Raw genomic sequence first — 12,872 nt, 5'->3', positions numbered from 1 at the left:
AAGTAATGGAGTCAGGACTTTTGGACGAGCCTCAAGAAGAAGGAATACTGAAGCAGGTAGAAAAGTGATTATATAACAGCTGTACAAGTAAGCTTCTGTCTTTACTGTCAATATTCATTTCAATGGAAAGTTTGTGCATGACAGGTCTGTTACTTTACACCACATGGTGATACTGTAAATCCTGACCTAACTAAAATTTCATTTCATTCAAACATTCCTGATAAATGCCGAGAGTTAAAACATGAAAATGGAACAATTAATAGGAATGCATTACTTTTTCTCCGAGGGCATAGGTTTCAACAAGTGAATCCCATAGCCTGATTATCTGAGATGCAAAAATATTTAACTGAGACATCCAGAATTACTTGCAGAGAGAGCACATTTCATTAAATAATTTTCTGTTATTAAAATACCTCTCAAGGCAAAAATGGCATTGCATGTTCTTTAATTATCATTACAAGTTAATGCTGAAATAAAAGTAAGAATGTGATGTACTGCAGAAAGGGGTGTTTGCAGCTTTTTCATACTATGAAAATCCTGCAATGGATTAAAAGAACTGTGCATTTTTCTTCTTTAATCGGAGGATCGATGAGGGAGAGAAAGAACATTAATACTCAGTTTTTATTTTACCAAATTTCAGGCTAAACTCTTTTGTAATGTGTACAGTCTGGAAGTTTATAAAAAGGCAGCTTGTATATTAATTCAGCTACACATAGAAAAGTGAAACACTAAACAGATCTTAGTGCAATGCAGAATATCTCTAAGGTTCTTATGAGCACATAAGAGACAGACAAAAAAGGCAGCTACAGTGTATATACACAGCTATGCACGGAAGATTTCTTACCATGAATTGCACATTGTCAAATCCATTAGCCAGCAAGTGGTTTTCATACTGAGGTAGCCCAATATTTTCCAACCATTGTCCCACTGTCTGGACAGGGCATCGGGGTCCTGTAGGAGGGTGAAGAGGGAGGCGTTTAAGCAACGAATAACCATCCACTGGATAATAGCGGTAGTCCTGGGCTGAGAGGTGGCATTGCCACATCGTGTTCCTGGAAAAGTTGGTATCAAACGAGCCCGCCAGCTTGACAGATTAATGTTTTCAGCAAACAGAAAAGTCAGAAGTAAAACATAGTTTTCAGGGCAGTATATAACGTAAGATCTGATCGCAGCTCTACATTTCTTGGTTATTAATCTTTACTACAGACCAGTACGTCATACAGTAGGGGAAAAAAAAAAAAAAAGCATATCAAGCTGTCAGCTAAGCTGTTCTCCGTTATATGTGATTGTTGGAATACTCCACAATGAGCAATGCACTGCCAGCAGCAAGAATTCTTTTTATCAAGTACTCCTACACTCATCAGTATGCAGCTCCATGCTTCTTGCTCCCCCTCGCTCGCTCCCCTTCATTACCCAGCCTAGGCTACACCTCGCATTTTCAATAATAGCCATCAGATAAGGCAGATTTTTTTTTTTGTCTGCAAGCTGTAAGCCTGCTGCTGCTGCTTCCTCCTACACACCCATCCAAGCGTCAATCTTGAATGATGAGAGCAGTCAAAACAAATGCAGAAAATAGCAAGATTCAAAAGCAACCTAGAGCACTTAAATCTGAATAGAATCTTCATACCAGTTACGCTTTACATATCTATTTGTTGTAGATTTTTACATTTCACAAGACATTAAGAAATGCAATACTTAAAGCATAGCCCATGGCATGGTTTACTATGCCTTCCCCTTTCCCCCTTTAATGTAAGATAGGTAGTGGTCTGCATCTCTGCTTATATAATAGCAAAACCCTTTAATGAATCAATAATTAATATATTTCACAGTTTCTCTCGTATGGTACAGCAAAAGACATAAAAGGCACAACAATTTTAGTCAAAGTAATTAGATTATCTGCATGATTTCTCCAACTGTAAAATATTATAAGACACAAGAAAACCTTCATGCCAACATATAATAATTCAAACTGAAAAGGTCACCATTTCAAATGAATAATTAAAAGAATAAAATGGTAAGTTTATACCCTTTCTTACAAAAATGTGAATGATAGCAAGTAGACATACAAGATTTGCATGATTTCTAGAGAAGCTTTAAATTTTATGAACTATAACTGGAAAAAAAAAAGGTTATGAATTTTGAATGAGCGGAAAATTAATTTTCTGCATAAGAAACTAAATACCTCATGGTGTATTTTCTATCTGCATTACATCTTTATGACAGTTTCTCTTGAGATGGAAATGTTTTATTCCTTTGTTCTGAAAGAAATGTTTACTAAACTTTAGTTTTTCATAACCATATGAAAGGACTTAGCAAAAAAAGGCAGGAAATAGGTATATTCAGGGTATAATTCTAGAAGGAATCCTATCAGTGGTGCTTCATTTATCGAGCACATTAACTACTTTTTTGTTTTCCTTATCCATTGTGAATCTCGAGCAATGACCATCTCTAAGGAGGAATTTAATTCCAGCACGAGGAAATTATAGGTTTTTGTCAAGGGGATAATATGGGACTGATGGTACTATGGCAGATAATTGTTTCATAGAAATCTAAACCTACAGTCTGACCAACACGTTATAATACAATGTCTCTTCCAGTGCCACACAGAAGGTCCCTGAGCAGTCACGGAACAGATTCTAAATAAATGGAATTAACAATATTTTAAGAGTTTCATCTCCAATCTGACTAGTCCTTGGACTAAAACTGGATGACCTTTCACTTGGAGACAGCTGACTGGATTTGTGAAACATCTCATTCAAACTGAAGTCCATAATAATTATGAAGAATAATTTTAGTTGAGCACAGAAGATCTTTCATGAAGTTGGAAGGTTGCCTAAGATCATTTATAGGATCTTCTGTTATTCCATTCCAGGTATTCTTACTGACTTGATAAATTTACTACAGAAAGTATGAAAGGTTCATGACGTCTTTAAAAAGAATACTGAACACTCACCAGGCACTGGTAAACCTGCAGTTACTGAAGAAACTTTGAGAATTCCAATTGCTAAATGTACTTCAAACAATTGGAAGGATCATTAATTTCTTCTCAGTGAAAGTAGGTATGACAAACTGATAGGAAATCTAGATCTCATGGAGATAGAAATGCATTTGTTCACACATGTCTGCAAATTATCCCTATTTTTAAAAGTTTTCTCTACTATGAATCAATATATTTGTATATAGACAGATCATAATCCCTTCAGGACTGTGCCCAGGCATGCAGAAGGGTAGGCTACGCTGAGTTGAAATACAGGGGACTTTCCCATAGTAGGCAAGATAAAAGGCTGGGCAAGATCTTCAGAGGGCATATTGAGAACAAAGTTATTTTAAACAAGGTGAGGGTTCTATCCTCTATGAATTTTTCTTGACTGAGAATTAATAAAGTTCTTTGAAAAGGATTCCTGATTCCATCTTCCCCTTTTCCCTGTAAGCATAAAAATTGATATCAGAAAGAGATCTAGTGAAGCATAATCCCTTTGAATGGATTATTCATGACTGGCTCCTGTATTTCCTATAAATGCAGAGACACAAATGTGTCTGCATTGTGTTCCGCAATGCCAAAAATTTGCTGCCCACAAAAAGGCGCACACAATAATCAATATACTAGTTTCATGGTCAAACTGCTTCTCCCTTACCTTACTATAAACAGCATGGAAGCTATGCTGCCAGTGATGAGTGTTTGGCTCAATGCCTAGCAACAGTGTAGGCAAAATTCAGCTGCTGAGTGGCTCCCCAGACACATTTCCTCATGTAGCTGTTGGTACTGTGTCTAACTGTCTCCATGGCTCCAGCCCTGGATGATTACAGCACTGCTGGTCCCACCGTGCACTCTCCTCCAACTCTGTCCTTTGCCATGTAACTACACGTCTGAACACATCAACGCAACATAAGGTTGCTCAGCAAGGGGAAAGAAAGTGAGGAGAAACAGTCAGCTTGCTGCCTAGTCCTCACCCCTGACTATTGTCTCATTGCTAAAGTATCCTGTTATCTAAAAGGCTTTTCTTCCCTCCTGCTCCCGCCAAATGCCAAAAGGCAAAGGCAGGCACAAAATAGAGCCAGGGCTGTTTGGATTAGGGAACTTGCAGCTCTTTAAGATCTCCAGATCAGGTGTTCAGGTGTTTTACCTCAGGGGGGTTCTTGGGCAGTTTTTCTGAGCCAGTGCAATGGGAACCTGGAGCAGATGCTCCTGCTTTGAGACTAAAAGGCTGTCTCTTGATTTTTTAGTCTATGAATCAGTGCCAGTCCCACCAGTGGGCTGCTGCAGGCAGTGCCTACACTTTGCCTATGCCTGAAGCTGCTGCTGACATTGAAAACACCAAGCAGATGGTGAGATGGTCTCACCTCAACATATTTACACACTACCATGCTTTCCTGTGATTTCAAAGGACATAAATTCCATGATAATCCTTCTGTGAGACCACAGTCAAAAAATATGTACCCAGTCCTACACGGGAGAACTGACACTTAAGTCTCTTACAGAGACAGCAGTACTGAGCTCTTTCTTCTCCAAGGCAACAGAAGAAGCACACTGAAGTGCTATCTGCAAGAAAGATGCCATCTGGTATGCTATACGATAATTTCTACAAGACATCTTGTTCCCAATGGGATTCAGAATATGTTTATTGTGGAGTTTGGAATTGACTGAATCTGTGATATCAGAGGGCACATGATTTCAAACATGCTTTAAGGCAGATTTGCTCTAAATGCTAAGTAATTTAAGGGCCTCTCAATTTTATTTTTTCTGCTGTTAACAATATTAATTTTTCTTGATTTTTCTTTTTTTTTTGACTAAGGAGAAGAAACTGCAGTGATTACTTGTAGAGGAGATGTTCCCCCAGTCATTATGAACAAATTATTTTAAACAATTCTTTTTTGATACATAAAATTGCTAAACACTTCTGGTATTAAGGAATCAAAAAGTGGAGGATTTTAGTAGCAACTAGTAGTGACCAAAAATTTTCTGAGTAGAGAATATGAAAGAATGAATCATTTAGGTAAGCTGGCAGGTAAGTTTAGTAAAGCTGGAGAAGTAATTGATGCTGGAGTAGGTAATGAAAACTTTTTTTGTTGTTGTTATTAAAGCTTCCAGCCTTACATAAAGTTAAATGGGATATAATTTTTCTCCTTATATTTATGATTTCAGGCAGATAGAAAAGTTACCTGTCTACACTGTGACAGAACTTGTGTGACAGTGTTGGGTGGCAGCATAGCAGGGTGTTCTAGCGAATAAACTAACCAAATGCACGTATTCCGGAGTGGAGATAAGGATAGCTAGGAACAGGATGTTGTATGAGAAAAAATATGCCAAACATCCAGCAGACCACTATAATTAAAGTTTATTATGGGAGAAGTATACTAGGTTCCAAGAAAGGTGTGCAGGATTCTGGTTTACCTTACTCATTACAGTTATATTTTAAGGCAACTCTGAAGGCTTAGAGATTTTAAATTATCTTTTTTATAAAAAACTCTGAAAATATGGATGCCTTGCATAAAATGCACAACTTCTGTCAGCAGCCTAGCTCTTTGGATGATGGTACTGTGGACGATAATATTTGGTGATGCTGAATATTTCTCTGAAAGTGCTTTTTGAGACATTGTTCATGGCATATACAGAAACAAAACAAAATCAACAGGGACAGCTTGAATTTAAGTAACACTATCTAGTATAGTATCTATGATCTAAAGGTTACATTCCATTGCTTATGTGTGGCTCAGAACTCACAAAAATAGCTCTCAGATCACAGCTAATCAAGCTAATGGAAAAACCCTCAGTGACTAGGAAAAATCATCCTCACAGTTATTTTCTGATTTTTATACCAATATTGATTATAACTCTACATTACCACTGGGTAAGTGCTGTATCTTTAATAACTATAACCTCAAGGTCAACAAGGAAAATTCATTTTACTTGACAGATGATTTGTCAGCGCTGACCTGTACATTGTGAACTGCACTGGCCCTTCTACAAGTTTGCATTTCTGACTGTTGATGTATTATTTACCCAGAAAGAGCTCAGTCAAAGCGCTCTACTATATCATGAAACATACATTTATCACAGACACTTCAAAGTTAGAATATTTTTCATGTTCAGTTGATTGCTTTGACAGCTTTAATTTAGCCTCCTTCAGAACGCATGCTGTTCAGTCAATGAGGAGCAGATCTTACTGAAAAATTAAAATACCTGTTTTCTAGAGCACAGCCACTGGACTAGGACTCATTTCTATTCAAAAATGTCATTACCATAATGCAGAGAAATATCTATTTATCATCTATCTATCTATCTATCTATCCATCCATTTATCTATCTACCTATCTATCTACCTATCTATCTACCTATCACCTAGCTAGCTATTGTATTTGGTAACATTTATTACCATGCAGCAAGGCTGCTTGAGACATAGTTAGTCTTTACAGATTTTGATTTTCTATTTTAAATTAATAGATTTGGGAGATATTTTTTTCTAAAGACATTGGGATAATCAATTATATGCATTATATAGCATTGCAACACACACAGCTTCAATCAGATGTATATCCTTGGCTTACAGAACAGAAATACAAGATGCAGCCTACTGAATCACAAGGAATTAGTTAAGAACAGATGGATGCTTTACTGCAAGACCACAGGATCAGCTGCATTGGATCAGAGTACAGCTTTATCTAGCTCATCTAGATTCATCATTCATCAGCTTCAACCACAGTGGCTACTGTCAGATGATTAAAAAATTGCATAAGAATAAGATGGACATCCAGTGATCCTTTCCTAGCATTTTCCCCAGTTTTCAGCAAATTGCAGCTAAATGCCTCCCTGAAAGGGAAAGTGTCTTTATGCTTAATTGTCCTTTATGTATTTTTCTGACAGTTTGGTGACTGATGAAATACAGCCTAAGAAAGAGTCATCCTTATTCTGAGCTCAATGGAAGTTAATAACATTTTCTGAAAAAAGGAGTTACTCTCTCAGAGCAATTTCTGTCCTTGTCTTGGGAAGTTTTATGGGATAATAGTAACACTACACTCACCACCTATGAGTAATCATTTTCACTGCTTTCATCTAGTAAGGGAAAAAAACCTTGAAAATTTACATGACACCATGACCAATCAAAATATTTCACTTAATTCAGTAAAGATTTTAGACTACTGTTAAAATCTAGTACACTGAGTGCATATATATAAAAAATGTATACTACATAGTCTTGCTAAAAATACTAAGAAAGCTCAACCCTTTATCATATAATTTCTGGTGCCATAAACCAAAATTTATGTAATTTCAAATTTGAGCAAATCTTTTTACAGCTCTGTGCTAAGCAACACCAGACTAGCAAACAAGCAGAACTAGGTAACACAGAACTGGGTAACACAGAACTGGGTAACACAGAACTATTTGAAGAAGGTGCTCAAAAAAAGATATCTGCACAGAGATATCTCAAGAAGTTAAATACAGCTGTTAAAGAAATGATTTCATAGATTTCACTCTTGATTTCATAGATCTGGTAACTGCTGCAAGGTCCTGTGAAGAGTTGTGAAAATGAGAAGCATATACTGCCACATATTTTTGAAATTCTGAATCATGAAATTGTAAATGATGGAAGATTAAAGATTTATCCTGTGGTTATTTTATAAATCAGGTTCAACCTGAGACAGTGTGGCACTTTTTTTTTTCCTGTTAGCTTTTGCCTAGCTGGGTTCAGAGGCTCCCTTGCCCCCAGTACACCAGATTTCAGAGTGAACAACTCCTTTGAGCAGCTGATCAGGTGAATTTCCTTCTCTCCTTCCTATCCTTTCTAATTTCATTTTACATTTCATTTTCTATGCTCCCTGTTTATCTCACTACTTCTTATTTTCCTTGTAAATCATGGTCATTTGCTCTTTGGTCATCCCTCACCTCCAGCTACTACTAATTTTTTTTGTTTTGCTTCACATCAGTCTCTTTTCTTTTCTAAACCTTTTCTCCCATTTCCCCTTTCAAATATTTTAGAACAGGTTAAAAAAATGTTCATTTAAAAATGAAGTAACTTGCCTGAGATTAAACTACCCCAATATTTCTTTAGTGTTAAGGCTAGGTTGCATTTGGTATTTCAGGTAACATTAAGTTAACTTCAGTGGTCAGTGGAGTGTATCACCAGCACCTGGCTCTGCCCACTGGGTGCAGATATCTCCTTGCTTTTTAGGGAGCAACAATCTATCTCTGCTTCCTGACAAAAAGTCAGGTTCTCAACAGGAACTTGCCTTATTACACACAAACTCTATAACCACCTTCTGTAATATTTATCCCCCGCTAACACAGGCTCTGCAGCACCACAAGAAAACTGCAGCATGTTTCAATGAATAATAAAGACGTTACTTGAGTGGGTGGCATGCTGGCACAGCTCTGGCAACTCACTGGACTGTTTGCATATGGATGAGCTTATATAAACCCAGTTCATCCAGTCTGTGAGCTCCCTCATGCCAATGGCTCTATTCTCAATCTCCCACCTCTGGAGCCTAGGGTCTTGTTTCAAGAATATGTGCTGATGCTTACAGCACTGTAAATGCCTCTCGTGGCATTGTACTCATTCCTGCATGGCTTTTTGTTTTAGAAATTGGAATGATACAAATGCAACTCTTCAGATAAGTTTCATAAAACATACTCCAGGAATCATTCCGTACCTAGTTCATTTGTCAAGGCTAAAGGATCTCACCTTGAGCTCAAGTGGTCCTGCAGATACAGGTTACCTGAAAATGCATTCATCAGACTAGTTCCACCAATATTTTGATAATGATTATTGCAGGTTAAAGATTATTTCCTATACTACAAAGCAGATCAAACCTTGAGGTGGCTAAATAAGCAAACCCAACACCTGCATGTAGTCTCACATTCTGGTTTAGAGCTGTTTTGCGACATTTCTTGTTACTCACTTCAAAATTTTCATGTACCCGGATTTTTGTCTTGCATAAATTTGAGAAGAATGGCTGGGCTCTATATAAATGCCATATTGATATGCAAATAGGGGGATTTGTGTACTGACAAGATAATATATTCTTTAGAATTATGCTCTATGAAACACTTCAAATAGCCTAGCAGAAAACAAAAGTAGCACAAAGTAACTGAGATAGGCCATCATACTCTGTAAATAGAAAAACAAACAGCAGAGTTTGTAAGAAATATTTATCTAAACTCATGCATGAAGTGCAAGTATTGTCAACGAATAATAAATACACTTTTAGAAATAGCTTCCAGAACAATTCACCACTTTAGACTAAATGCTATTTTTAGCATTTAATGGAAAGTCATATTATCAATCAATAATTTAACCTCAGCCATTCTCAGAATTGTAATAGTGCAATAACCTAAAATAACAGCAATGGATAAAAGTAGAAAAACAGTTTTGTAAAATTCCTGGTGTCATGAGTTATGTTGTAGGGGTGCTAAGCAGTATATCTCAAATAATTTTCAAAGAATGTGATGGCATTGCAAAGCAGTTCCTTCCTTAATAAAAGGAACTGAAACAAGAAAATACTGATCCTAGCATTACAATCGTGAACTCAGGTTAACAGTCTGGGTTAGAAAGGAAATGAATTCACTTTCATAAGTTCAATATTCTGAATTACTTGATTTGCTGTAGGTGGAATGAAAACTAGAAACAATTTGGTGTGCTGTAAATTCTATAACAAGCCAAAGATTTTTCAACTAGCGTGTGATGTTCTTGTGATTACTCAAAATGTGATTACTAGAAATATGAATCCAAAGATTCATATCTATTTAAATCCAAGGACTACTAGAAGGAGACATGAGTGAATCAGCTGAACTTTCAAGAAACTATTATTAATACCGTTTTAGTAGACTTACATCTCTATTTTTTTTATGAAAGATTAACTTCATCATAGTCTCACTTGCCACAACATCTCCAACTCTATCAGATTTTTGAGAGTGACACTCCTATCACTTCATACATAACACCACCAGAGATACTGAACAAAGTTTTAGAGATTTGCCATTAGCAATCATATATGAAAACAACAAACTGATTACTAAAGCCAGATCTGTAAAACCTATTTTAGAAGTTAGGAATACTCTATTGCCTTTAAAGTATTTTCTGGCCACAGGCTGTGAAAGCCTCATTTTTAATCAGATATTTTTAATTCCATTGATGTACTGATTCCTATTCTGCATACATTTTTTTCAACCTGGTATTGAATTTGATTCTGCTTTAGAAATAAACACTGTCTAATTTAGTCAAATAAATTAAATAAAATATCAATATACATGTGTGTAAGAGGCTACATAGTTGCAAGGTTCAGATTAAACAGCAAGGAAAAAGCTGAACCTAAACATGTGATTTATAAAACTTTCAAGTGATCTGATAATTCTTCTCATGTCATTTATCATGTCTTGAAGAAAATATTTCTTAAACTCTGGAATTACAGTAGGATGATTATTAGAGCATTATAGAATGAGGGCATCACTGGCTTGCTACTTTTTAGGCACACCAGCAAGCACTCTGGCATTAACTTTGCAAAATCCAGCCAAACTGTTTTTGTGGAAACTCTCCCCATACTATTGTGGTTCGGTAGAGAAACAGGCAAGACTACAGTCTTACTAAAAATAACTTTGAAAATATTTTAATCCTTTTTTCTTTCAGGTTCTGAAATCTGCATTCTTCTTTTGTTGATCCTTTTATCTAGGCTTTATCTACAAGATCAGATATGTATTTAACCCCATAGTGGACAGATAGATAGATTCTATACAGCTCAGTGACTTCAGGGACTGGTCTGACAGAGGAGAGAATGCACCAGGAAGAGCAGAATGCAGCAGTAGCATCATCCTCAGAAATATTTTTAAATGCACAGGATTTAAGAGTCAGCCACTTATTACCAATAGAACCAAGGAGGTAATGTGAGCAATATTATTTTTAAACAGCTTTCACAACCAACTAATTTGAGATCTAGCATGATTTGGTTTTACCAGTGTAATTTTGTAAGGTTAGGCCATAGACAGGTATGTCCAACTTTTAAAGTGAGAATAACTTTTATTCACTTACTTTTGGTTTTCTGTAGAGTAACAAATACAGTTTTCCTAAGCACCGTCCCCAAGCATGCTTAAACATCATACTACTGAACTCTCCATTTTACTATTATTTATCAGTATTTCTGAGCTTCATGCCCTTGGAAGTCACTGAAAATCTGTTTTTCTGAGTTTTGAATTCTGAGTATTCATACCATTCTGCACTCTGTCTCGAAATATATAAATATATATTATATATGTATTTCTATATATTAGCAGTGCTAATATAATATATAATATATAATATATAATATATAATATATAATATATAATATATAATATATAATATATAATATATAATATAATACATCATATATCATATATCATAATATATATAATATAATACATAATATATAATATAATATATATATAATATATTACATATTTATTTATATATATTAGCAAAATATATTAGCAGTGAATATAATATAGCTCCATATCATGACATATTAACATACATATCTTCTTTATAATTCAATATCTCTCACTTCTAAAAGGAAATTATATAATGTGAGAGTATTTTAAAAATACTGAAAGCTTTCATAACAGTGGTAAGTACACTATTTGAATTTCCATAGATTTGAGTAGCATTCAAACTGTACATAAATTGTTCATGTCTGTGGTCTTTTTTTGTAACCATATTTAACAATAGAATGGATGGATCAGCTCTTAGTTTAAGAAAAAAAATGAAAAATGGTAGGGATTCGGTATGTATTACTCCTCTTCCTGAAAATAAGTATTTCTAGAGAATAAAAAAACATTTAGATCTGAGAAAATTTTCCAAAGAATACATTGTTTGTATCCCACGAGGGGCAAAAAAGTTTGGTTGCTCAGAAATAACAGTACAGCAGACCAGACTGCTTATTTTATACTTATTTTTTTTTAAATGAGAAAATATCAGGATTGAAATAGGGCCTTAATTTCCTACACTGTTTCAACAGCACCTTAAATCTGGTGTGGGGAAATACTGCTGAAAAAGTCTTAGCATATTAAGTCAGTCAAAATTACATGACAATCCCCCAATTAAAAGGGAGTTTGTAGAAGACTCCTTTGTTCAAGCAGTTCTGCTGCAGACCAGGTCTGACAGCCACAAGTAGACTACATCAAAATTGACAAGAATTAAGCTACACATTTACTCTCCGATGGATGTCAATATTTATGACATTATAGTTTCATTTTTCTAAGTTTTTTGTTTGCTATCAATATTCTCTATTCCTCCTAGAAGACATCTTGCCAGAAATCATTTATCCAAGTCTGTGAATATAATGACTGAATTGCTTTGCAACCATTTTGGAAAAAGAAGCCTTACACTGAACATAAAAAGCATGGACAGAGATAAAAGGTAAATGTTGATTGTCACTTAGAGTGGAAATTTAAAAAGAAAATGTATCACAGTTAAAGACTACTTTGGTAAATATGGTCCAATGACTTACATTTTTACTCTATTTTCTGTTTAGCCTGAGTCTTGTAGTAGCCTTAGTTGTAGTAGGCTGTTTCAAACAAAATTGGTGTATGAAAAACATATTACATTTATGACACTACAGGGTAAAATTGCTAATATAATAGGAATATTTGAGAATAAGAAAATAAAATAAATGCCTGCAGTTTTTTTGCATCCAACTCCCATTGCATTTATTATAAAACATAGCTAAAAGCTCTACAATTATCTTGCAGTTTGCCCAGTTTCTGTAACGTTTGTTTTGGGATTCAATGAATCACGAAAACAGATACATTTTTATCTCTTGTTTAGGTTTTTACAATGTAGAAGTAAAAAAAAGAAAAATTAACCCAATTATATGTGATAACTTCTGTAGAATTTATATGATCTTTA

The 12,872-nt window shown here is 35.2% G+C and overlaps 1 protein-coding gene across 5 annotated transcripts in view; it reads right to left on the bottom strand.

The window, feature by feature from the left end:
- ANKS1B (ankyrin repeat and sterile alpha motif domain containing 1B) overlaps window positions 1-12,872 on the bottom strand; it is a 412,516-nt gene that overhangs the window by 192,292 nt on the left and 207,352 nt on the right. For all 5 annotated transcript variants that reach the window (XM_088055377.1, XM_088055378.1, XM_088055379.1 and 2 more), the window contains exon 15: window positions 845-951. In XM_088055377.1, the coding sequence (XP_087911503.1) occupies window positions 845-951 (107 nt within the window). The remainder of the gene's footprint in view (window positions 1-844; window positions 952-12,872) is intronic.

The sequence above is a fragment of the Pseudopodoces humilis genome, chromosome 5 (genome assembly GCF_049639895.1).
Source record: "Pseudopodoces humilis isolate 2021_Gansu_Grassland_sample_001 chromosome 5, ASM4963989v1, whole genome shotgun sequence".
Taxonomy (NCBI): Eukaryota; Metazoa; Chordata; class Aves; order Passeriformes; family Paridae; genus Pseudopodoces; species Pseudopodoces humilis.
Note: the sequence above shows the minus strand (reverse complement) of the source record. Positions and strands in the feature narration are given on the sequence as shown.